Below are 27201 nucleotides of genomic sequence, written 5' to 3'. Positions count from 1 at the left end.
CTTGTTTTAAGACATGCTGGTGGGGACAGGGCTCCAAGGTCTCCTTTATAAATTCTGTCAGCCAGGCTTTTACCATTACATTTGGATTGCGTGGTTGGAAATAAACTCAGTTAACTTGCTGGTAGGCCTAGGATACTATGGCCTTTCTCTCCAAGCCTTCTAGATTCTTTAGAGGTTTGATATTTGGATTCTCTTAAATATCCCAAAGAGTATGGTTGTGTGTGTGTGTGTGTGTGTGTGTGTGTGTATGTGTATCTGTATGTATACAACATGCATAACTATAGTTATATTGAAATAGAGATTTAGTCCAGAAGTTGTATTGTGATAGGATTTGTCATCAGTAGAAGGCTGGAGGATACATTTTCCAGTTGAGGAAAGTGGTGTTCAGCAGAGGTTAAGTGACTCCCCAAAGTCACCAGCTAATTAGTGTCAGAGTTGAGGCCAAAATCCCAGTGTCCAACACCCTGTCCTAATAACTTTGTTTTGTAGGCTTTGCCTTATTATAGGCTTTGCCTTCCAAATCGGAGAATTAATGGCCTCTTGGGCACCTTACCTCCTTTTATTTCATCCCATTTTCTTGTTTATCCAACTGAAGCTGTGTTTGTTCTCTTGGAATTAATGTAGGCTGTCGATCAAGTGATATAAAGAGTATTTTGAGCATATTGTTCCATTTTGTCTTTTCAGTTTATATATGTAGCAACCAATTATAGCCAATTTACAGCTAACTATACACATTAAGAAGTTGTTGGCAAACATGCAAAAAAAAAAAGACTATATAGGAGCTGGTTTATAATTTTCCTTGACTTTTTTTTTTTTTTAAATTCTGGAAAACGGTTCTAATCTTGCACAATCTTTCAGTTGTAGTAAAGACTACAAGATAGCATCGGGTCCGCCCCCCTCCCCCTTAGATTTCCTCCGTTAGAACCGCTTTCTTCATTTGTCAGCCCAGTTTTAAAATAGGAAATATCAGTGTGAACTTTGATCCACATGAAGCTTTATTTACGCGAAAGCATAAATCACCGGATCTGGGGTTTGGGGCCGTTAAATGCTTTTCTTTCTTGGGCTCTGTGATCAAGAATGCAGAACAATAAAAAGCGTGCAGCAAAAGAAGTTTTATGGCAGCTCTGAGAGCAGGAAATTAAGTTTCTTTACCATGCAGATGGGTGAAGGGCTGTTCTCTTGCGTCTTGGATCAGTCAGGCAAGTGAACGTCAGTTTATCATTTTAGGGAAAGGCAAACTGTAGAAATAGTTCCTGCAGTCATATGAACAAGGAGCCCACACAGATGACTGCTTCAGCTGTTTAACCGGGAGCACACTTCCTCATGTAACTTCTCTTGAAATACACTCTTTGTGTGTGTGTGTGTGTTTAAACAATGAAGACTATGTAATAGTATATCTGCAGCCACGTGTTGGTTTCTCATAAAGGTTAATTGGGAATAGATGAACCACAGACTCAGATGGCATCTTACCAGAAAATCCTTCTGGGTGTCCTTTTTTACACATACGACTTGTTGGCTCAGCTGATAGAGCATACCATCCCGTGTAGGTATCTGTGTATAACAGGAGGATCTAGGGAATGTGGATCATGGTGCCGTGGGCTTTGCCTTTGGCTCTTCCACATTTGACCACCTATCAGCAGGGCCATGATTATTCTGTGACAGTTCTAACAATGGTTAAAACAGGTCTGATGAACGAATGGGTTGGTTGGTGATTTACCTACTGAGTACCTGCATAGCCTTTGGTTTCATCATGGCCAGGCTACTGAAGGTTTTTGTGGTGAAGATCTCCTTCCCTGCTCAGTAGGACAGGGCTGCAAAGGAGATAAACCGTTGCACTGTAAACTCTTATCTTGGCTGTCGTTTCCATTTCCTGGGATTTAGAGGGACGAATCCCAGGACTCGATCAGATTCATCGGGGATCTTTCCAAGTCAAACCACAAAAGGATGCGTGCATTGGAGAAACTCCGGTTCTGTTGATGCTGGGCACATGGGTTTATTTCCCCATTTATATGAATTCTGCTAAACTTTGCAGTAGAGAACTTAATTAGGAGTTGATGCTTAATACATGCTAATAATATCCAGTTTATGTGTTTGAGTGTGTATAATCAAGTTTATGTATTTTATATATGCAGCAGAGTAAGTTAATGTATTTTCGCAGTGATTTAATTCATTATGGTTTATAAAGTACTTTGAAAACAATATTAGTCCATTTCCTGTGCTTAACTGTCCAAAATGATGCATCTGCGGTGTTTATTGGGGTTTCTCCTTTGGAGAATATTGTAGCTTTTGAAAAGTGTGATTCCATCACAGGCGGGGAAATAGCCTTAATTTTGCAGAGCGTGTTTCATTCACGGAGACTGAGGCTAACCAGTTGTCCACTGGCGAGTCTAGGACGTGGGGGTCCCACCTCTAAGTCGGAACACAAGAGCCCCGGTGGTTGTCTTGTTTGGCGTGGGGTGGGGGTGGGGGGAGTCAGATGGTCGTTGCTATCCTGCTTTCTCTTTTGGCACCGTGCAAACACTCGAAGCGTATGATAATTGCAAATAGAATTTGGAATGGTGATGTATTCTAGAAGGGATGTAAACAGACTGCGTTGGAAACCGCTCCGAGAATACAGCGCCACTGCAGTAAGCCTGTCTGTCTTTCAGGTTGACCCCCTGTTTACAGTGCCAGCACCACCGCCGCCGATTTCCAGCAGCCTCGCGCCTCAGATTCTGCCCTCCTACTTTTCCCCGTCTTCATCCAATATTGCAGCACCGGTTGAGCAGCTTTTGGTTCGGACTCGTTCGGTGGGTGTGAATACATGTGAAGTTGGAGTACTGACAGAGCCAGAGTGTCTCGGGCCCTGTGAACCTGGGACCAGTGTGAATTTGGAAGGGATCGTGTGGCATGAAACAGAAGAAGGTAAATACAATTCACTTTTCTCTCTCTCCCTATGCCCTCTTCCCCGTGATGTATTTATTTACGTCCCCCGGTGAGGGGCCTTTGTCTTGTGGTCCTCAGAGAGGAAGAAAAGGGGTTTTTCAACTGTCTGGATTTCTGTTGAAATGACCGCATTCCCCCGTCTTTGTTCATGTTCATGGCTGCTTCCCCATTCAGGATGGAGGAGGTGTCCCTGGAAGTGGTCTGCGCTTTAAATGCTAGCAGGGAAAGTCTGGGAAGCAGGGTGAGGCTTTTCCTTCTCTTCCCCCCAGAAGGGATCATGGAAATTAGGGAGACAGACTGCTCTCAAGTTCACTTTCTCCTTGATGTGCCAGCTGATCTGTCTGTCCGGACTTGGTGGTTTTGTTTGTCTTGACCTGTGTCGTTGAGGCTTGAATTTACCTGCCGAATTGAGCTCGGGTTCTTGCATTTGGCGAGGGCCGAGGCCGTGATGTAGCTGTGGCTGATTGGTGCATGGAGCGAACAAAGCCCAAGATCAGAGGCTCAAACCCCAGCTGCACCAGTCATTTCTCTCCTGTGACTGGAGACCTAGCCACCTTCCCTGCCCCTTAGCTCAGCAGGCCACCTGCCAAGGGTAATCCGGTCATCACAAGAGAAATGGGTTAGGATTCATCTGTCACTGCTGTTAGAAATATAAATGTGGCATATGCCATCCCTACCGTAGATCTGAACGCTGGCTGGCAACATCTAGCACACGGTCACCAGGCCCATTGTGTTTCCGATGGCCAATGTCACTGACCGTAGAGGCCCACAGGTAATTAAAAACTAAAATACCAAGGGGAGCGCTGCATTGCTCCATTGGTGGAATGAGAGGAATAGAAAAGGTGAGGAAGAAATGTGCCCCAGGCAAACAAAGGAAAGTGAAGAACAGAGGGGCAACCCTTTCTTTCCCTCCAAGCTATGTTGGTCAAGGACAAGGGAGATGACCTGTGTCGGTATCTTAGCCAGCTGGGAGAGGAGTGAGGGCAAGAAGGAGTTTAACTAGAAATCTGAGACTCAGAATCACTGTTTAGGTCCTTCTGTATCAAGGTGAGAAACCAAGGGCTGAAACTCACGGGAGGGAAAGTAAAATATATTAAAAAAAAAAAAAAAGAATGAAAATCAGATGACAGGTGTCTCAGTAATTATCAGAAGGAGGAAAGCAGCGCACCCCATCTCAAGGTAGAAAAGCAGAAAATCGTGGGAGAATCTTCGAATTCTGTGTATTGCGTTAACTATACTGTTGAGGGATAGATTTTGTAATTGGATACCAAATTTTGTGGGTAGCATCAGTAAGGAAAAATCACTATAGAAGAAGGAACCGGAGAAGGTGAACGAAAGCTGGAAGAGATAGGCAGAGATCTTTTGTGTGCTCAACTGAAAGTAGTGGTTCCCATTGGCTTTTGGCTTTACGAATGGCTGGTGTTTGGGGGTAGGTAGGGTGGGCACCCTCTCTGTACTTTGAACAGTGCTCTGCAGCCAGATTGGGAGGAGTCGGTGGAGGAGGAGCTAGAATTCACATTTTCCTCTCTCACTTGTCTGTTTAGAAGCTGTCCAGTGCCAGGGGTGAGTCCCATGTGGGGAGCAAGCTTTCGTTCTAGTGCCTCTCCTTGGGTTGTACACCCTTGGCCTTCTCAGATTTTCCCTGAGAGCAGAAGTGGTAGCTAATGGTGTCTGCGAAGAATCAAGACATTTATAAGGTTGTAGCCAATTAGCTTAGGGTACCGATTATTCAGACACAAAAAGATTGGGAAAGGCTAAGATTGAATTTCCATAAACTAGAAAGAAAGATTTTCTTGTACTTGAATCACTTGCTCATTTGTCTAAAGTGGCGCCTTGCGCTTACTTCTCAGCTATGACTTAGCGCCTGTCGGTTTATTGCTGGTCATGATTTTATTTATTCCTGTGTGGGACAGGACCGAGTTCCTGCAGTGTGACCTCACTGGGTGGCAGATGTTGTAAAATTAGCTACAAACTTTCTGGAACGCCTGCAAGTCTTGGGTTATTTTTTTGATTCACTTGGAAGTCTGCTTGGTTTTGACTTGAACCTGAGCTGCTAATGAAAGACGGAGTTCCTCGGGGAAAAAAATGTATTCAGATACTCTAGTTAACTCTGGGCAAATGGTTAAAGAGCTCTGTGGTATTATCAGGGTTACTATTACAATCTTTCATTATTTCTGTTTGGTTGCGATGCATGCAGCATGCACAGCCTCACCAGTAGCACCGTGTTCTCTGAGTCACCCGTCTCCCAAGTCCATGCACCCTACTCCCATGTGCTGTGATCCCTCTGGCCATGGGTGTGTCCCCTACCCTCAGGTGTCCCCTATCCTCCTGTATCACACTGATGGCTTTCGGCGCTTTTCAGACACAGGAGTGGAACCTCCTGTAGTGCCAGCCTTCTTTTTTACTGCCTCACATTTTCCAGTATTTGGAATGTGTGGATATTGAGTGTGGTGACACGAAGGAGCCCAGGCTCTTAATAGAGTTATTCTTGCTGCATAAACTAAGCTTCCAACCTCCACAGTATCTGAGAACCTGCCTTTGTGAAGGCCTGGGTCCTAAAATGTGTGTTTAATGTGCAGCCATTCTCAAGAGCATTCCATTTGGTTTTTTCCCCCCAGTACAGTGTGTTTCAGGCTCTTGTACCAATTTAAAAATTAAACCCACTTGACCATTAATTTTTCTCTTTGGGGAAAAGACAAAGAGAGACAAAGAGAGAGAGAACAAACACATTTGGAGCTAGTTATTTGGCAGAGCTAAAAGGGCCGAGTTTGGAAAGAAGCAGAGGGGAAGTGAAGCCACCGTGGTTTTCTACTATGGGTTCATGCTAATGACAGGCTCCTTGCTGAGGGCTCGGGAAAGGGCCAGTTGCCTGTGACTAATGGCCTTGGAGATGGAGTTGAAAAAAGAAATCTCTTCCCTGGTATTTTCATTTTGAGATTATTTGTATACCTGACAGCATTTTTCACAAACTGAATTTGTTATGTGTATTCGTAGGTGTGTGTGTGTGTGTGTGTGTGTGTGTGTGTGTGTGTGTTTGTATTAGACCCTAGAAATTTCAGGAGCTGGTATCTTTGCAGTCTTTGGGGGAATATGGAGTCTTCTTGTGATTTTTTTTTTTTTTTTTGGAAGGTAGTTGGCAACAGCAGGGCTGCAATATGAAATCCGCATTAAATTCTGATTGCTTCTTGTGCGTGGAATCCTCATGTGGGGAGGGTTCTTACAGTCATGGACTTCCCCTTAGTGTCGCTGCCAGGACGTGGAGTCCTGGTTGCCTGAGGATCAGACTGTCCTCAGGAGTAATGCGTTACAAGAGAAGTTCCCTCTGGAAATAATTAGTGGGTTTCAGAGCGTGCTTAATAGGAGAGAAAAACTATTACTGCATTTGGATGTTTAGTTATCCTACTCTGATCTCTCTTCTGTAAGGTGAGTTGCATAGGAGCAGTGACGTATTGCACAAAATTACTCTCAGATGTTGGAAAGAATTTCCTTAGCTTTTCATTCCTGACATTAGGGACACACATGCCTTTGTATAGTTATTTGTTTGGAAATTTACTCTTTTGGGGGTGGGGGTGGGGGTAAGGGAGGTAAAACCGGAAAAAACATGATGTGTACAGCAGAGTGTGTAAATACGTACATGTTGAACTTGGCTTTTTAGCTCGTATGAATAGATTTTCCTTTGGATTATTATTAAATCATACTTCTTAGTGGGCTTTTCTCCCCCTTCCCTATCCGAGAACATACTTCGTTCAGCTGTGCCTGTACTTCATTGTCAACATCTGTCATTTACTATGGCCTTTAAAACATGTATAGGTTATAGGACTGGGGTTCTCAGCTCTGTGTCTTGGAATCCCCCAGAGATCTTTTAAAACATGCCCAGGCACCACTTCCAGGCATTCACTTGGTCTAGGATGGCAGTTTGATCTGGTTGGGTGACCTGACATTAGTGTTTTTTTTTTTTTTCCAAAGCTCCCCAGGGGATTCTGATGTGCAAACAAGATTGAGAACCACAGTCTCAGGGGAAGGAGGGGATGTCCTAACCCTCTGCAAGCTACTTGACCTTTTCCCTTTAAGGAAGTCACTGTGTCATTGCCTCATTTTCTCAGGTATAAAATGGACAGACACCCTACACCCCTGCTCTATTTACCTCCCAGGGTAGATAATGTCTAGAAGCTGCAGTCTGGCAAGTGAGCGTCGTTGCTGAATCACTGTGCCAGTGAGAAAGAGGGTCCAGCGTTTGGTCCTGAACCTGGACTTCACAGAGGTTAAGAACGACTAATTGGTACCACTCTTCCTAATTTATTCATATGGTAGGGTGGACCAGTGGCAGCTTCATTTCCGTGTGGTCTCTGCTGGATTATTTTTGAAATCGTTCAGAAATCCAGAGTATTAAAGAGAGTTAATAAAGTAGCCAATGAAAAAGATTGTACTCGCAGCATCACAGGGAGCTTTCAGAGGGGACAGTGAAAATGCAAATGGTAGCTTATGAAAGTGGTTTTTTAGAGAAGACTTTAGCACCTGGTGTAAGAGGAAAAATGGTTCTTTGTATGAGGTTTTTCATCTTATGTTCTATGTGTTTTCCAAGAACAGCGATCTTGGGAATTAATGTTTTAAAGGTAATTAATTGGGGGAAGTAAATGATTCTCTTTAAACCACCGGAGATATTCTTAAATTCTTCTGCATCTCCAGAGTCATAGAGAGGATAGTGTTTCAATGTGCAGTGTAGGGGTTTCACGTTCATTCATTAAAAGGCAAATGATCCTCTAGAAATTGACATGGATCTGACATAGGGTATTTTTACTCCTATGCTGCAGTATTGATTTACTGAACTTATTACTGGAAAAAGAACTTTCATTTTAAATTTTGATTTAAGAAGAGATTAAATATGAATCCAGGCTCACTTTGTGCTTTCGGTGTCTGAGCTCGGAACTCATGCAATGCCTTTTTTTTTTTTTTTTTTTTTTACTAAGTGCAATGTTATTACTTACTGAGGTATTTCCCAGTGATTTTTATAAATTCAGCTTTGACTCACAAGGCAAGTAAGCTGTCCAGTTTCGCTTCTGCATTTCATTACCCGCCACACCAGTGATGATTATAACTCTGCAGTCATAGGGAACTTGGAGATTGCTAATGAGCATGCTCCTCCTGGCAGTAATGTGCTGAATGGAGGTAAATCAGCTCCTGGTCTGTGAGTTTGGCACATGAGCATAGTCGGTTAATCACTGTGCTACTAAGAAAAAGCATCCAGCCTTGATCTTCAGCATGAGCTCCCAGAGGTTTAGAGGGCTGGAAGAATTATTAGTTAGTGCCACTCTGTGTATTGGCCATAAACTTGACCCTCAGCATCCTGGGCAGCCTTGCAGTGGTGGTTGTCAATGAAAAGTTGAGATTCATCACCACTGGTGGCAGAGGAGCTCAAATGGTGAGCCTTTCAAAGTGTGCAAGTACCGTCTATTTTTACAGGCAAAAGTCAACCCAAATAGAACACCATATTTGTATATTTGCTGGACCGTATACCAATTTGGTTACCTCTGATTATTCTGTGTCCAATGGTGATAGTTTTTTTTTTAAATAAACTTGGTTTAAGGATGTGATTATAAATAACTATAAAACGTATCAAAGTATTTGTTCTTTTTAAGATTACAGAAACTCCTGTTACCTGATTCATAGAAAAATCACAAATTAAAAATGGAGGCCAAGTCTTTGTAGTATGTAGTCTATAAACATTTGTGAGTGAAGTGGGGTATAAGGAAGGAAGGGGAGTATGAGGAAGGGCGGAGGCTTATCTGGGCCGTCTTCCTGGTTTTGCTTTCCTCTCGGACCTACCTGTTTGATGCTTTCCTGATAGGGCCATCATTTGCACATGATGAGTGATGGTGTGTTTTTCTGGAAAGCAATACCATGGTAACATTACCGCTTGTCAGTGTGAAAAAGAGGATGCTCTTAGGTAGGGTTCAGCTTCATGTTTTTAGACCAAACATATTTCTTTTGTGTCATTTGTGTGTATATTTTGGTGGTGACTTAAGTCATGAAGCCATCAGCTTTAAACTTACTTTATTTTATTTTATTTATTTATTTATTTATTTTTAAAGATTTTATTTATTTATTCATGAGAGACACAGAGAAGGTGGGGAGGAGCAGAGACACAGGCAGAGGAAGAAGCAGGCTCCATGCAGGGAGCCCGATGTGGGACTCAATCGCAAGATTCCAGGATCACGCGCTGGGCCGAAGGCAGGTGCTAAACCGCTGAGCCACCCAGGCATCCCTAAACTCCTTTTAAAGGCCTTTTAGTAGTACCTTTTTAGGTTGATTGGTATTTGTAGCTAAAATTCTATGTGAATACAGAATGTGAGGTGTGTAAAACTCAACTTTTCTTTAGACTTGAACATAGTAAAAGATTTAAGAAGTTGTCTTACAAGATTTGCATTTGTAGTATTGTCCTCCCTTGATTTATCTTCTCCCTATAAGAGAGAAGATTTCTCTGAAGTTTACCAAGATTTCTTTGGTAAGAAAATCTTGAAAGCGTCTTAATATTACAGCGACCTTGAGTTGAAGATGCATTTTCTAATTTCAAAATGGAGATACTCTCATTGTTGCAAAGAATAGCTTTTGGCCCACCTCCGCTTATTGATTAAAAGGATTTCGTTGATTTTTTAAAATAGAATTTTTATGACAGCTTTATTGAAGTATCATTCACGCAGCATACAGTCCACCCATTTAAAGTGTATAATTCATTGGGTATTTTTTAATGTACTAAGAGTCCTACAACCATCACCACAATTAATTATAGAGCATTTTTATGATTCAAAAGAAACCTGTACCCATTGGTACTCACTCCCTTTTGCTTGCCCCGATCCCAATTTCATTGATCTAATGCATCTTTGTCTTCGATTCTTTATTGTTTTTATGTGTATTTTATGGATGAGAGGAAAGGTGGTTTTATTGAGTGCTTATACCAGGCATTGTGCTGGACATGCTTGCCAGGTAATAATTTCCTTTAAACCTTAAACACAGTCCAAAGTAAACCATGTTAGTCCGTATTTTCATGAAGGAGACTTAGAAAGGGATTTACCAAAAAAATAAATAAATAAATAAAAAAGAAAGGGATTTACCTGTGCAAGACCGCACACCTATTTGGCCTTGCAGAGCCCTTCCTTGCTCTTCACACCTAGTCCTGGGATTTCCCCTGAACACAGGTTCGTGTATATTTTAGAGTGCTCTTTGGAAAGAAGAGAGTATGATGTTACATAATAATTGGAGTTTTTTATTTTATTTTTAAGCACAGAATGATAGGAAATTCTTTATAGTGCTAGCATCTGATTTTGGCAGGAGTAACTGAATCTGCTTCATCTGGGTTGATGTATACAAACCATCCCTTTCTGCCCCACTAAGCTGGAAGCTTCTTTAGTCCACAGATCCCATCTGTTTTGTTCACTGTTGGATCTCTAGCGCCTGGCACAGAGTAAGTGTGCCATACATATTTGTTGAATGTTGAATAAATTCACAGAACAAAGTGATATGGTCTTGATACCTGTTTAAGTTTGCATAGTATAGCTTTCTAGTCAAGAATATGTTACTTTTGAATTAAGTTTGGCCTAGACAATCTGGAAAATATTGCTCTGGAAAACGACGTTGTCACTGATTTCCTTTGGAGGGGTGGGGGGGAATGCCACTATAAAATCTGATTACACTGTATTAAAATTCACCTCCCAACTTTGCTCTCCTTAGACCAATCTCAAAAAAAGGGGGAAACAAAATGATTTGGTTTGTTTTTTCTTTTCTGTCATTCATTTTCTCAGTATGGTTTTAATTTTCTGATGTTAGAAGGAATACCTGGCCATTTTGGGACATCCGCAGGGCAGAAAACACCTAAGAGGTAGAAGAAAAAAAAAAAACCATCTATAATCTCACTGTTCAGGCAGTCTCTTTAATTTGTTGGTTTACTCCTTTTTCTGCTTTTTAAATACATTTTTTAAAAAACATAGTTGAGATCATTTGGTAAATAGAGTTTTGAATACTTTTTCTTTTAATCGTAACATTAAAACAAGCATTTCTGATGTTATCAAAACATTTTCTGAGATGCATTTTCTGTTGATATAAAACACATTATGGAATGGACGCAATAGTTAATTCAAATTCCTCTAAGGATGGATATTTACATTGGTTTCAGCTTCTTAGATGATATCACCCTGCTTAGTGTATCTTTGCACTTGAAATATTTGTACTGTTTTATTAATTTGCAGTTATTGTTCTAGGGTCAGCTTTCAAGAAACAATCACCCAGAGGACACAAACATTTTTGTGTCAATGCATTGAAACATTTATTGATTGCTTACCTGCTTTCCCGAACGGTGACACTGGTAAATTGTACCAGTGTCCATGGCCCTGGTTGAGAACGCTCTTCTCTCTTAACCTCTCTGACAACTTTGGTCTCACTGACATTTTCGTGGCAAAAGGGATGGGTTGTAAGTCAAATGCATAGTCTCCAATGCTCACATCCAGGGTCCTGCCCTAGACAGAAAGGGAACACGACCTTCTTCCCCTTGTAATAAAAATGACAGTGGCTCAGTCAGAGAAATCAGGTGTGCCAGCGAGGGTCCCCAGGCAGTGTGTAGCCCTCCCAAGTCCTGGGAGGACTTTGTTCTGGATGACACAGAGGTTTAGATATCACTTCTGTTTTTGTCTATGTTGACATAGCCCCCCCCCCCCCCAAATGAAACAAATTAAAAAAGACTTCCGGGTGTGAGGAATTCAAATACCCAGGGGCAAAACTGGGTCCATCAAGCATCCATTCTGAATGGGGAGCAACCTCAGCCAGTCCTGTTTGAGTTTTGCTCCTTCAGAATAAGGGTAGACTAAGGACAAGATCTTTACAGAAAACCTTTGCACCTTGTGATTTGTTGACAATACATCATTTGTCACTTGACTTATTAGGCTGTTTGCACATTCTTCCCTGGCACACCTTAGCCCTGCCTTGCCTCCCTGCTTCCAACGTTCATTTTCTCTTTTTCCTTAGCCTCTTCCCTTTGGCTGCTGCCCTGTATGGCTGCAGCAGCAAGAACTGTCCAGGTAGTTTTAAAAATAGTAATCTACCAAAGTGTTCTCACACACATACCCTTTCCCTTGCCCTTCTGTCCTCAGATAAGATGGCTAATACCTTTCTGGCAAAAGGAAAATAAGCTGTAATATGGGGAAGGCCTATCAGAGGTTGCAAAAAGCATTCTCAGCAAAGAACGTTGCAGGAGTTAGGCTCGTGGGCACCACTGCAGAGTACCTAGCAAAGTCTGATGTAACACAGTCAGAGAAAACCCGAGACGGGTAGGATTCAAAGGGATGTGAGTTGGTGAGCCCCTTGCCCCTCATTTGATAATTGCTTATAAGTGAATAGTAAATGGAACAATTATAAACATACCACACCCATGTATGGTCTTCATTTCAAATTAAGCTTTCTGACTCAAGTATGTATCTGAAACAGTTGTGGAGTATTTCACTCCTTGGAAGTTAGAAACGCGGCTGCCTTCTTTTCATGACACATGGCACGTTTGGCGTGTCTGAGTGATCGAACACTTTTCCCTGGGGACCTCTACGTGGCTCTGCCAACACCATCTAAATAGCATCTTCTCGTTTATGTGGAAGACTCCCATCATGAGCCCTGTTACTCTGGCAGAGAAACTGAGGCCCAGACCGTTCTGAATAATATGTCTGTGTGTCCTTTCTGGATTCTTGTTTTGTACCTCACATGACCAGCCCTTCCTCGTTTTTAAGTCTGTGTGTGTGTGTATGTATGAATGTAACCAATTATTTAAAAAATATGCTCAAAGGCAAATAAACATTTGCTTGTCAGTTTGAGGTTTTGACTGAAATGTGGGAACTCAATTCGGCTTATAGAGTGAGATGTTTTTTAAATTTAATATTCACCAAATATTTTTACAAAAATACCCAGAATGTTGTTTTTGACTACATATTTCATAACAAGGGAAAAAATGGCCAACCACTTCCCATGCATTAGAGGCAGTGCCACATGTTCTCCTGGCTCAGTGGGCAGCTTGTATCCTGCCAGCTTTTGGGGGACTCTCTGGTACATCTGCACGGTTTGTATGTTGTCCTGTCTATGTCTTCTCGATATCCACGTTGACAGACAACTTTTGAAGTAAGTCAAGTTGAACATTTAATGTGTCTTATTTCCCTCAAGTAGCAGCACAGGCCAATTTGTTTAAAGAGAACCAACAAAGACTGCTTTCCAGTGCTTTCCCCAGCTTCAGGAGAATACCCAGCAGCTTTTCAGAATAGGAAAAGCCAGCCAGTCCCAGGCAGGCCTCGCGGTGAGCTGCTTCTTACTGGCACCTCGAGCATACACCTCTAAGATGATTTCTTACCCCAACATCCTGGAAGCACCTTGGGTTGAAGGCCCTGGCTTTGCACTCTGAGCCTGGAACCGAGCTGGCTGCAGTAATTGAGCGCTGTGAGATGCTTTGAGCTCAAAGAGTCTTTGAATACCCAAGGGCAGACAAGTGAAGAGCCACAGAGTAGAACTATGACAGTCTTCCTTATATATTGAACTTGTCTCTTCCATAAAACCTCTGCTTGGTAGGGTGACCAGAAGGCAGTATTGTGTTCCCAGGGAGTTCTAAAAAAAGTGGTAAGGTCTAGGTTGATAGTGGGACAAATGAACCCAGGAGGATTAGAGGAACAGAGGGTCAGCTTTCAAAGAAGCAGAACTCGGTGAGCTACTTACTATTCTATTGACTGCATGTTCATCTTGAGTGATTCAGAAGGCGAGCATTGACCGCAAAATCCTCAGTCAGTTACTAGAGAATCCAAAGTGTATGACCTCTAGGACATCTCCCTTTATATCTGACTTTTGAATTAAATATCTTCTTGAAATAAATAGCATCCATCATACCAGTCCTCCTGAGCTTGCAGTTTCTTGCAGTAGCACATTTCCAAGTATGGAATTTCAACCAAGCGTAACATGTTGAGTGTGACTGCTGAGTATTTGAGGCTGTAGTTAGCATTCTCGTCTTCATTTTGTCAAAGGGAAGAAAATAAACTGTGGGGAATTTATGACTTCAGTGGAAGTCAAGACAGGGTCTAAAGGAGAATCGAATACTACAGAGCTCCAGTAGCTTCAGTGATGGCTGGGGAAGGGTCCAGTGAGCCACATAGACTTACATAAAATTTCAGAGAAAGGTGGGCTGGATCACAGTGGGGTCTTCTGGGGAATAATTCAGACCTGGCAGGCAGCTAACCCATATCCTCTGGGGTCTGGGTTCTGACTCATTGATAAGTCTTTTTTCCCCTTCACATTTCACTCCCACCCTGACCTCGACTGATTAGCAGATTCAGGCTTCATTCTACACTTGCCCCAAGGACGATGCAGATACTCTGCCAAGGCTCGTGCACCCTTAACTTGCATGTATTTGCTCAATGTAAATCGTTGCATATTTTGGAAAGTAGGAAAAGTTGTCTTGTGTTTACAAGGGAATATTAGGGGATTGTCAGGGCGTCTAAATTTGTGGTGTTCTCTCTGCAAATTCTGGCTGCTTCAACCTGTATGATTCAGAAATAGGTGCCGTTGCCCTATTTCTTTCGTTCTGGTAATTAATGAAACATGACAAAGAGGTAGGAGGAGAGCCAGGCTGGTTGGTAAGCATAATATGCTTGATTAGAATCCAGGACATTCATAATTGCACAGAAGCAGCCAAAGCCTTTCTTCTTTGCACATTAACTTCTTGTCTTTTGGTTACTTGATTAGTAAAAAGCCTCTTGGGTGACAGCACTGGACTAAAAAAGCACATGAGAAGCTACATGCCTTTATCATCTCCCGTGAGAGGTATTGTATTTCATACAAAATACTGTGTTGATTCAGATCTTCTGGAAGGGCATGAGTGTATCCAGCAAGGAACAGTATAATTTTTTGGTTAAAAACTCTCCTTTATCTTTTTTCACTGCAGTGTTTGAAATCTATCCATTTAGCAGATGAAAAAAAAAAGTACCATTGTAGAATCCTCCGGAGTTCTCGGTACTACAGTTGTAACTGCTGCTTGGAAAACTGGGGGAAGACAAGTGGCTAAACCAGGATAAAAACCCAATCAAAATGATCTGATTGCTAAAACTTTGCAGTTACTAGAGTATATTGTTCTTAAGAGAAAAGGGAAAACGTCCCCTAATATTGGTTATGCCTACTTCGCACCATCCCCATGTGCCCTAAAAATACACGTATACATAATGACCTGATGAGGGTCGTTTAGAGTGTTCCTATTGCTTCTCTCTGCTTCTGTGGACATTATTCCTTGCCCACCCTGAAAGCTAGGGGCATTTCCTTGGTTCCTGGGCCTTGGTTTCCTCATCTGTAAAATGGGAGGCTTTAGAATATGTAATCCCTTGAGGGTACCTACCTGAGCTACCTGAGCTTTGGGGCAAAAGGTGGTGTGAAGCCCATAGAATGTGCTTAATTTTTTTTTTTTAAGATTTTATTTATTTATTCATGAGAGACAGAGAGAGAGAGAGAGAGAGAGAGAGAGAGGCAGAGATATAGGCAGAGGGAGAAGCAGGATCCCGAAGGGGGAGCCTGATGTGAGGCTCAATCCTAGGACCCTGGGATCACAACCTGAGCCGAAGGCAGACGCTCAACCACTGAGTCACCCAGATGCCTCCCATAGAATGTTCTTATCAGAATCATTTCAGACATAGCAGATTCTGGAGAAAATTGTTAGCCAAAAGTGAGCCTCAATGGGGTTACCCTTAAATCACCTTCTGGGTTTGTGCCAAATCCTGTTGAACAGCAGGTAGCCACGCCTTTGAGTGTCCCAAAGTCGATCTATTTCTGGAACTCTTTATTTACTGAAACCATTTATTGAACTATTAGCAGTTGTGCAAGTAAAGTGAAGTCTGTTCTGAGTAGGCTGACATTTATTTTACGCTCTGGTACATTCCACAGAAGAATGAGCACATGGAAGACATTATCTGAAAAGATTCCTAAAAGGTAGCATCATCAATTTCATTAGCAGATTTTTGAACCCCTACTCTAAAAGGCCCACACAAGCTCCAATGACTTCTGCATTACTCCATCTACACCTTGTGTTAGGAATCCTCACCGTCCAGGGGTGCCTGACTGGCTCTATCAGGGGGGCAAGTGTACGACTCTTGATCTCGGGTTTGTAAATTCAAGCCCTACATTAGGTGGAGAGATTACTTAAAAATAAAATCTAAAAAAAAGAAGAAAAGGAAAAAGAAAAGAATCTTTACAGTGTTCAAAAGAAGCCTGCAAAACAGAAAATTTATTGGATGCATGAGCATAAACACTTAATGTGGTATAATTTTCTCTTTAAGTTTTATTCAGATTACATGTGTTTATAGTTTAAAAAGCCAGTTCTACTAGGAATGTGATGGCAGAAAAATTCCCATCTTTTCCTTCACCTACTCCTGCTTTCCAGGGGCAGCTATTTTAAACTTTTGTCATTGGTATTTTCATTATATTTTGAAAACACATGTTTCTGTAGGTATTTTGTGATGTCATTGTGTGGCTTTAGGCTTTTTAAAAGGTGGAAACTGGTGATTTAGTGCATACTTAGCTCCCCAACACAACTATATTTGACTGCTCCCCATTCTCCCAATATAGTTGTGAGTTATCCATTGCTGTGCAACAAATGACTCCAAGACAGAAGACCTTAAAACAGCAAACACGGATTATCTCGCATTTTCTGTGGGTCAGTAGTCAGAAGAGGAACCTCCCCCATCGGTGTTCTCGTAACAGAGTATGTTGCTTCCACGGTGAGATCCAAGAGACACTGAGCCCAAAGTGGACATCACAGTGTTAGTATAACTTCACGTTAGAACAACCCATTGCTTTTGCCACTTAATCGGTTCCTTAGGAGTCAGTAAGTCAAGCCCAGGTTCCAGGAGGGGAGGGTATCACATAAGGGTGTCAATACCAAGAAGTAGGAATTACTTGGGACCATTTGGGAACTGCCTACAACAAATAATTCTTCCTCAGGTCAGTATTCAGTGTTTACATTACTATGAGTATGTATTTATTATTTACAGCAGAGCAGTGTATTACGATTACTTTTCTTTTCTCCCTCAACTTTCTACCTGCAGTTAATAGTTGCCTCACTTTTTATTTGCTTAGTGTTCTATGCACCCCTCACTAATTCACCAAGAACTGTCACGCCAGAATTATAAATTGCTTCTCACTTGTTGAAACACAGCCAGCATTCTCTGCATTTTATCTTTTGGAGCAGTCTCTCCAGAGTCTTCCCATCTGCTCCAATCTGGACCGGTATTTTAGGGGTTATGCAGAGGCCTCGTGAAATGGTTGTAAAAATTTGGGCTCTCTGTACACCATTCTGAAGATCCCATCCTGAGGTTGGATACTCCATTTCCTGCATTGGCATATGCTTTGCTCTCGTTTCTGTCTTTCATTTTGGTGAAGCCCATCTTCCAAAAGTTTTCTAAGAAAGGGTCCACCGGGAGTAAAATAGTTGAAATCTTGGATGTTCACACATACAGCATTTTCCTTCAACCCTCATAGTTGATGAATGAAGTGGCTAGATGAGGAGTTGGTGAAGATCATTTTCTGCCAGACTTGCAGGCGTAGCTCCACTGCTTTGAACTCTCCATAGTGTTGTCCTTGAGAAGCTTAGCGCCATCCTGATTTGAGATCTTGAGTGTAATGGCTGTCCCCCTATCCACCCAGCCTTTATCTCTTCTTTGTCTCCAGCATTCTGATCTATCTCTGTGACATCCTTTGGCATGAGTCTTTTTTAATCTCTGGTGCTGAGCTTGGTACTCTCATTAGGAACTTGGGCCCTGTCAGTGTTAGAAATTGTACAGATGTCTTTCTTTGGAGGAGATACAATTTCCGTTTCCGTGTTCTCTCTGGAGCTGCTTTTAGTTAGAGGTTGAACCTCTTGTATCGGTCTTCTACTTTCCCTTTTTTTTTTTTTTTAACATTTATTTATTTATTTTAGAGAGAGAGTGGGAGTGGGGGGGGAGGGGCAGAGGGAGAGGCAGAGAATCTCAAGCAGACTCCTCACTGAGCATGGAGCCTGACATGGGGCTTGAAGGGGCTCAATCCTACAACCCTGAGATCACAACTTGAGCTGAAATAAAGAATTGGATACTTAACCAACTGAGCCTCCTAGGTGCCCCTTGGTCTTCTACTTTTCTGATCTTTTCTCTCCGTTTTCAAATCTCTGGTTTATAGTTTTTGACATAGTTTCTGATTTGGGGAGTTTCCTCATTCTTTAAATATTGTCTTTGGAAAAAAAAAGCTATTCTCATATTTTTCATTTCTGAAAGCTCCTCTTTGTTGTTAAATGTTATGGGGATTAATAGCCTCCTTTTGAGTTTCATGACTGCAGTGTCTTATTCCTTGAGGACCTACCTTCCTTCTTCCTCCTTCCTCCCATCCTTTCTTCCTTCATTCCATCCCTCCTTTCCTTCCTTTTGTCAGCCTTGTTTCTAAGTTCCTTTGTGTGTTTTGTCTGTAGCCTTTCCTTCCAAGACTTTCCTCAAACGCCTGATGATCCTTGGCTGTCTGCGTGGGGATGATAGTCTTAGAAGCTGGTTTGAAGTCCCACATGTGTGGGAGGGCATTTTGAAGGTCTAGGAAGATATGAGTGGATGTCTCTCTAGGGGATCTCCCAGCAGGGGTGGGGGTGGGGGTTTCCATATGCCTTTTCTCTTGCTTTGATCAGCTTCTCCAGAAAAGCCTTCTCTGATTTCCTGGTCACCGACTTTTTTGGTGTCAATTTCAGGAAGAAGGTTGTAGGTTTTACTCCCTGTTGTGTAAAAATTGAATCTTAACTTTTTTGTTTGTCTGTTTGCGTTTTTTTTATAACTATAGTATTATCCACATACAAATGAGAAAACTCAAGAGCTTTAGGTTCCTTTGTTAAGTTTTCTTGGTAGCTACCATTTATTTCGTGACCTGAAGCTGAGATAGTTTTAATCAACTTGGAATGTACCATCATGATGATCACTTAACTTCCATAGGGAGATCAAGTCATTCAATTTATTATTAGTCCCCTGCCCCCAATGTGGCAGGAGTTATACTTCGTTTCCAGACAGACTCTACATTTGGGAACTTAAAACAGAGGCATATAAATGAAAAAACAAACTGCCTTATTTTTTGGTTGTTGTTTGCCCACTGGTTATCCAAACCAAAAAAAAATTTAGTAGCTTCTTCTTTTTCTTCTCCACCTTTTTTTTTTTAAAAAAAGATTTTATTTATTTATTCAATAGACCCACAGAGAGAGGCAGAGACATAGGCAGAGGCACTCGATCCCAGGACCCCTTGTGGGATCACGACCTGAGCCAAAGGCAGATGCTGAACCACTGAGCCACGGAGGGACCCCAAATTTAGTAGCTTCTGAAGCAGACTCTCCCAATCCCAGCCCTACCTGCTGCCCTCCCAGGTCCTGGCCAGATCATTATTTTGGGCTTGAGCTCTGTTCTTTTTATCTTATATTTAGCAACACAAGTTCTCCCCAATAGATTCTTTTCCTTGTTTTAGCAAAAGTCTAAAAAAAAAAATCCATTCCTTTAGCAAAAGTCTCATTCCCTTGGTTGTTGACCAAGCTTTTAATACCTCTACCTCTAAGACACTGAGGTTGAGAGAGGTCTCTTATAAGCTCTTCTTTCTACAAAGGATGGATGCTGTGCAGATGCCTCGTTAAAACTAAGGTCCCTTCCTTGGCGGACTTCCGTGCTGAACCCCAGCGCTGGAGCAGACTGTATCTGGAAGCAGCACCCTGCTCACTTACCTGAAGCACTTGTAACTAATTATTTGTATTTTCAGGTTTTCCTTGTCAGCCTAGAAAGGGGCTTTTCTCATTTAGCCCCCTCTACTGTAGCAGAATATAGAGTACTTCCATGTTGAGTGGGATGGCTGTGAAAGACCATGGTAAACACCACGTTGCTCTCTTACTCCGTGTTCTTTGCCTGACTGGTGCACGCCTGTGGTGCCAAGCGTGTGGGCAGCCACCAACAAATGAGTGTCATCTGCAGGAATGAATCCTGCAGGATTGAACAGAGAATCATCTGCAGGAATGAACAGTGAGGAGAAGGGTGATCAGGCCAGGCACGACTCTGAAAGCCACCTGTTCTCTTCCCTTGCCTCTCCACACGATGCTCGAGCCCACGGTGGCGCTCACTGGGAACTTTCCTGCTGTTCTAGCAGTCGAGTCAATAGGCTGGCAGTAAGCTGAAGGAGATGGTTTTATATCCTGAAAAGTGTTATCTTTGAGGAGCAGTTTGTAATTCTGAAGTGAAAAGGAGCCTCTTGCAGTCAGCCGGCTTGATACAGGCAAAGCTGCTCATTTGTTTTCAGCTTCCAGGAGATTTAGAGCCTTGGCCTTCCTGGCAGTAGCTCACAGTGGGATTGTTTTCTTGCTCCTTTCTCTTAGTCTCCTGCCTCGCAGTAGGAAAAGCTGGATGTTTGCAGAACCAGCGGCTCCAGATTCTTCTTTTGCAGACAGGCATGGAGATCAGTGGCCGGGGACTTCTCTGACTTAATGGCATGCTCTTGAGAAAATACGTCAACCCCTTTTCATGTGTGAGGGCAACCACAGCACCTCCCACGGGAAGGTGAACTAGAGTCCAGTCACCCAACCTGCCGGGAAGGGGAGCATTAGAGCGAAAGTTCTTGCCTCCTCTCGTGGGCAAAGCACTGCCTGAAGTAGATTGCCTACAGAGAAAATGCAGATGGCACCTGACATACAGCCTCTGAAAATGCCAGTTGGCTATGACACATAGCCACCTGCAGCAGGCCTCACCCCTGGCTTTGCCTACCAGTTTTGAGATAGGACCGTCGGAACCAAGATGGCAGCCCATTGTGGTGGGGATGGTGGTTCCAGGTCATTCTTTCTGGCCTCTGGTTGAGCCTCCAGCCTGTTGAGGCCACATTTACGGGAACCTGCCAACAGCCACTTGTAAGGGGAATATAGAAAAAGAAACTCTAGTAGGTGGTTGTTTGTGTGTTCTGGGTCAGAACTTTCATTATTATGTAGATTTCCACAGTTAATCAGGTTAATTTTTGTCTGATACAGTCCACTGAGATTTTGTCCCAAAGTGGAGGCGTTTGGGTACTGAGAGCTGAAGTTTGAAAATTTCTTGGTAATGCCTGGATCAGCCCTCTAGGAATTGCCTCTTGGCCAGCTTTCTTCTTTTTTGGCAATGGCAAATGCATGAATAATGCCTTCTTTGAAGCTTTAAGGCACACAATAGGCTAAGAACTCTCTAATTGAACTTTACAAGCTGAAGGGGCTGGCTTATGTGCAGCATTTGAACAAACTTCTAGTCACCGCAATTTAGTAAGGGTTAGCTGCCAAAAGCCATGTAAGGCTTTATTTGATCCATTTATGAATAAAGAGGCTGCAGTAAATTAATTACCATATATTGGGGCTAATAAAATCTAGCAGGATGAGAACGCCTTTGGGTTCATCTGTAGAGGGGAATCAGGACAGAGCTGATTCCTGGTATCAGAGTGGTTCCTGGCCCCAGGGCCTTCCGCAGTGCTGGGGAAGGATGGTGTTCATGCTCCATGTCTGTCCAAGAGGCATTTGAGCCAGCTTTTGGCTCTGCAATGCTGGAAGGCTTTGCTTTATTGATCATAATAAGCTGTTCCGTCTTATTAAAGTTGCATCATGGAGTCTGGTTTTTAGGAGCCCTATTGAGAATTAGTTGCAGAAGAAGTGATTTGCTTGTATTTTCCGACAGTTAACAGGCCAAGCAGATGGGGGAGCAGACCTGGGCTAGTTGGGTTGGCTGCCTGCCACTCTTCTATGAATTTTGATTTTCACGGATATGTAATAATTTTATTTTTTCCCCTTTTTTTGGAGATTCTTGCCTATGAGCCTTGAGAAAATGAATCCTTGGTTTCCTGTAAAATATGCCCTTATAATAGCGAACGTTGCTGCAGTAAGTGTCACAGACCCTGTGTGGTGTCCATTAGATAGGGGGTCCCATAGGCTTTACACTTGGTTCAAGGGGAGAGCACCAGCTCCAGTTCCCCATGGCTTTTCAGGGAAAATGGATCTCACTTGCAATTCATCTTGCGTTTTCAGGTGCTTCTCTTTTCTCCAGGCTGTGGTCACCGACATACTGGATAAATGGAAAAGTGTTCAGCTTCTGTTTGTAAAAAGGCATTTGTGGGACTCCTGGGTGGCTCAGCGGTTAAGTGTCTGACTTCGGCTCAGGTCATGATCCTGGAGTCTCAGGATCGAGTCCCGTGTCAGACTCCCTGCATGGAGCCTGCTTCTTCCTCTGCCTGTGTCTCTGCCTCTCTCTCTCTCTCTCTCTCTCAGGAATAAATAAAGTCTTTAAAAAAATAAAATAAAAAGGCATTTGCATACAAATGTGAAACAAGCCAGAGCAGCATTTGGGCGAGGAAGGTCTGAGTTTCCCTTCAAAGTCAGTTCCAAAAACTTGTTTTATTAAATATATGTCAAATGCAAAGAAAAATAATATATGCAAAATGCTATTGCAGACGTGTATGGTAAAGAATAACATGAAAGCAAACATGTATTTCCTACCACCTCCATGAAAAAATAGAAAATCTCAGTTTCAGGACCTTTGTAAACCCTTGATGTGCCCCTGCCTTCATCCATTTCTGCTTTCCGTGAAACCACAAATCTGCATTTTGTGGGGTTTTTCATTTCCACATTTTACTGCACCTATAAGTTCCTAGGGAAGCACATTGTTTTACATGTTTTTGAACTTCATATAAATGGAATCATGTACAGTGCTTCTCTCAACTTGGTGTTCTCACTGAGCATTGAGCTCTGATTCATTTTTACTGCTGGGTCAGGGTGTTTGAATATACCATTATGATTTATCCCTTCTTATGCCCATGGATTTTTGGATTCTGGCCAGTTCTTTGCTCTTTCAAACGTGTGTCCCTGTGAACGTTCTTGTAGCATGTCTCTTGGTATCTGAGGCAGTTTTTAAACAAACCAATCTATTTTAAACACTATGCTGGTATTTTTTTTTTAAGCTTTATTTTGCCAAGAGGGTATGCCGCAAAATATTTCAGGTATCATAGATTGTAAGATGACCACTTATTACCCACTTCAAAGAAAGGCCCTGTATTTACACACCAGTGTGAAGGAAACATAGCTTTGTTTCTTGTCTCTTAATTGTGGTCCAGATAAAAGTTTCTGCTGCTCCAAAATGCGTTTCATTAATGTTTGTCAAAACTACAGCTTGAAGAGTCAAAAGGAATTTTAAGATAAAAAAGATAAGCGTGGGAAAAGAAACCCTCCCACAAGAAGTGGCTGCTTTGTCTACACGGGCTGTGTTCACCTCTCCTCCCTGAGTTCATAGAGTATTTCTTGTTTGCACTTGCCACTTGGTGATCTGATTGTTTCTCCACTAGTATTCCCAACAGCCTTGCATGGCCTCTCTTGAACTTCATGTAAAGCAGAGGGAGAGGAAGATGCCCGAGCAGGGAGCCTGATGCAGAGCTCGATCCCAGGACCCTGGGATCATGACCTGAGTTGAAGGCAGATGTTTAACCACTGGAGCCACCCAGACGCCCCAGATTAAGTAGGTTTCTAATTAAAGGTTGGCTGTAGTCTTTATATGTGTCCTAGAGACTAGAGACTTAAGGAAGTCATCAAACTCTTTAGCCTTGTTATTTTTCTCATCTGTGAAATGGGGTTATGGATGGAGTAAGTATAAAACATTAGCAGATATAAAATTCCTTTTTAAGCAAGGTGAAAGATGTGTTGCATGGGGCTCCCTGCTCAGTGGGGAATCTGCTTCTCCCTCTCCCTCTGCCCCTTCTCCCATTCATATTCTCTCTCTCTCTCAAATAAGTATCTTAAAAAAAAACAAAAACAGCTTTCAGAATTTTCCTGTAGGTAAATAACAGTCTTCAAAAATAAAAGTACCTGTCATTTGGAAGGCTCCAGAAGACTATTTCTCTCTGACCTGTGACTCCCAGGCAGCTTCAGTAACTTCCCATGAGAATATGCACATGTCTGAATGCACTTAGCTCATAGGAACTGGAAACTTATTCAGAATATTTTTATTTTCCTATCTACACTTAGATATTCAGAGTTTTGAAATTTGACCCCTGTTGATACTTTGTGATATTCTCTTGTTCTTTTATCTAGGCATATTATTCATCTGCCAGCTAAGTTGCAGTATCCTTCAGAGGAAGGATTGTTTTGCTTTGTGATTTGTGATTCCATTGGACAAACATAGTCATGTGCCAGGCAGAGAAAGAGTGTTTGGATAAAAGCTTATTACTAAGTTGTTTAAATACTTTGTATTAACCTCAGAATCTACTAGACCCTTTCTCTTCAACCCAGACCACACATTAAAATCATCTTAGGAACTTTGCGGGGGGAAATGCCATGGCTCAGACCTCACATCCAGATACTCCAATTCCGTTGATTTAGGATGGAATCTAGCATTGTTTTTTTGTGTGTGTGTTAGTTTCTTTGTGACTCTTGAGGTTATTCTGATCAGCAGTGAGGGTTGAGAACCACTTGAGGAGATGATTTGTTTAGAAACTTATCTGTCTCCAGGAATCTCTCTGGGAAGAGAGGACATATTGATGCTTGGGGCCTGCTCAGAGTGGTTCAAATTTAAAGCAGGATGGGCCTCAGGATTTTTTTTTTTTAAAAGATTTCTCTCATGATGCTAATGCGCCCCAGTTTTTGAACCACCGTGCTCCACTGTGGGCTGTATAAACCCAGAGCTGACGCAGGAAGGCCTGCACAGTTTTGTATTTTGGTACGACTAACCTGGAATGCTTCCTAAAATGCAGATTCCCAGACCCACTCCAGAATCTCCAGAAGAATACTTGGGGAATCCCATACTCACTCCATCAGTGATTCTTATGATCATGCAAGTTTGGGGGACCTGGCCTGAGCCCAGTCAATATAGCTTTTTATTATTTTATGCTTGTGAGTGAATTTTCTCATAATGTGCTTGGTTTGACTCTGAGCAAAGAAACCAGTTAAAACAAAAGTATTTCAGATTTAGGAGAATGTATACAAACAGCAAAATGTGTCAGTTATGACATTTCAGTGGACATTTGTAATTGCTTTTTCTTTCTGTAGTTAAATGGTAATTAAGTACAGGTTGCATAAATCTTTGAAATAAAAAGCCTGTTGAGATACATATTTAACCACAGGAGTATGGCTAACCCTCACCTACTTATTAGAATATGTAGGAATTCATAGGGCAAAACCAATGGAAAAAAAAAAAGTCTTATTGTACTTGAAGATCTTCTTCTTACCCCTGCACCTGGGCTTTTTAAAATTTGGGGCTGTTATCTGGATTGTGTTTTGCTCTATTTTCATTAGTCTAGTTTCGAGATACTCAAATGTGGCATTCTATTAAAAACAAGTAGATAAGCAAAGGTGAGAAAGCAAGAGCTGTTGGGTCGTACTGATTGGATACTAACTATGTGCCTAGTGTTGTGTGAGCCACTAGGAAAGAGATTAGAAGATCATGTCTTGTGGTTTTTGGATAAATGTGAATGTCTTGCAGTGTCTGAATAATGTACAACCTGTTTAATCTACCAACTGGTTCATCACTTGCAATAAGAGTGGCAGCTGTGTACAATATGCTACATTGTACTATCTGGTGGTTCTTGTCATCTGTAAGAGGTTTTCCATCATTTGTAGGCAGAAGAGCCCCATCCTCCCCTGTGAGTTAAGGGATGGAGTTTAATAAAGCCAACTTTGTGCTGAATCCACTGGAAAGAGCTTGAAAAGGTGAATGATAGTTAACGGGCCAGCCTAGTGGAGGGTGTCATGACTTCAGGTCTGGCAGTCAGGTTACCCATCATTGGAGGGCAGCTCCAGAAATATACTAATTCTGTATGCCCACTCTCATGTTACATTTTTTGCATCATGTGAGAAGGCAGTTGATTACACTTCCCTTTTCTTCTTAGTTTTTTCTTAGAGAATGAGTGAAATAAGGTCCTTATTGTAGGACCCTATTGCTGTCATCATGTCCTAACTACAAGCCCATGATAAATGACTGGGGTTCCTACTTCTTTCTGATGAGAGAACTTTTAGGAGACCTATTTGTTTTCTCTGGGTTGGAAAACAGTGAATAATGTTTAAGATCTGAGATTTATTTATTTACTTACTTTGTTTTTGCCTTTTAGCATTGGAGATGCTAACATCAAAAGGCGGTTTCCCTCAAAGAAGTTCATGTTGCTATTTAAATGGTAATTACTTTTCTCCTGGGTTAGCTCTGAGCTTGGTAAATTTAACAGGCTCAAATATTTTTATTTTGTATTGTTGGTACTACGAGATGAGGGTCGTAATAAAAAAAATCCCCACTAAATTCTGATTAGGAGGACAGTCGACTACCTCAATTGCGCATCTGTTCCAGCGTTCCTTGGGAAAAATCATAAACTATGCTCCATTTTTGATAAGTGAATGATCCTTTCGCTTTCTGTTATTGTCTTTTTTTTGCACATAGGTTTCCTTTAGTATCTGGAGACCTTTTTCCCAGTGAATAGAGCCTACTGATATAATTGAGCACAGTTTGATTCATTCTTTAGGGAATTAATATGTTCATGGAGGGGGAGAGTATTAAAATCACGTTTTAAAAAAAGTGCTAGGAAACCAAATCACAATATTAGGGGTCAGGGCATGGCACAGTTGTTTAAAAACAAAACAAAACAAAACAAAAAGCCTTTCTCCCATATTTTAGATATGCAGCAGAATCAGAAACCACTGATACAGACCAATTCTGCATTTTATTTTGGTGGGAAAGAATTAAATCAAGTTTATTTAACAAGGTGCCTATTAATATTTTATATTGTATTTCTCAGTAGAGTTTTTAGGAAGAGAAAGTGTCTTTTGGCTTTTTAATAATTTTGCTGGGTAGTTTCGTGACTGATCATTGATCCTTTCTTTCTCTATAGAATTGGGTCTCTGTGAGGACGATCCCCTCTTTGGTGCACTCTGTGATGACACAGACCTCACGGCCCAGCAACAATATGATGTATCTGTTTCTTAACAACAGAAATAAAACCCCACTTCTGTCCCCTTACAAAATGCTTTTGGTTAAGGAAAATGAGGCAGATTTGGCTCTGGAGGTATTGTGTGGAGACATTGAGAGGAGAGGATTGGAAACGATGTGTTGAGCTCCCTCTGTGCTGTGGTCCTTATGAGGAACTTAATGTGGAATGGGATTTGTCTTTGTGGTTTCAGATGACTGTTTGGTTATGGCAAGTTATTTAAAACCCCAGGCGGCAAGGTGCATCCTGGCACATCACCAGTCTCCGAGTTGACAGTGAGAC

At 41.9% G+C, this 27201-nt stretch overlaps 1 protein-coding gene across 8 annotated transcripts in view; it reads left to right on the top strand.

Annotated features, from left to right (window-relative positions):
* ZNF608 (zinc finger protein 608) overlaps window positions 1–27201 on the top strand; it is a 111040-nt gene that overhangs the window by 50910 nt on the left and 32929 nt on the right. For all 8 annotated transcript variants that reach the window (XM_072840807.1, XM_072840801.1, XM_072840804.1 and 5 more), the window contains one exon: window positions 2649–2904. In XM_072840807.1, coding sequence (XP_072696908.1) covers window positions 2649–2904 — 256 coding nt within the window. The remainder of the gene's footprint in view (window positions 1–2648; window positions 2905–27201) is intronic.

This window comes from Canis lupus, chromosome 10 (genome assembly GCF_048164855.1).
Source record: "Canis lupus baileyi chromosome 10, mCanLup2.hap1, whole genome shotgun sequence".
Taxonomy (NCBI): domain Eukaryota; kingdom Metazoa; phylum Chordata; class Mammalia; order Carnivora; family Canidae; genus Canis; species Canis lupus.
The sequence above is the reverse complement of the archived record's forward strand: the minus strand, read 5'-3'. Positions and strand labels throughout refer to the sequence as shown.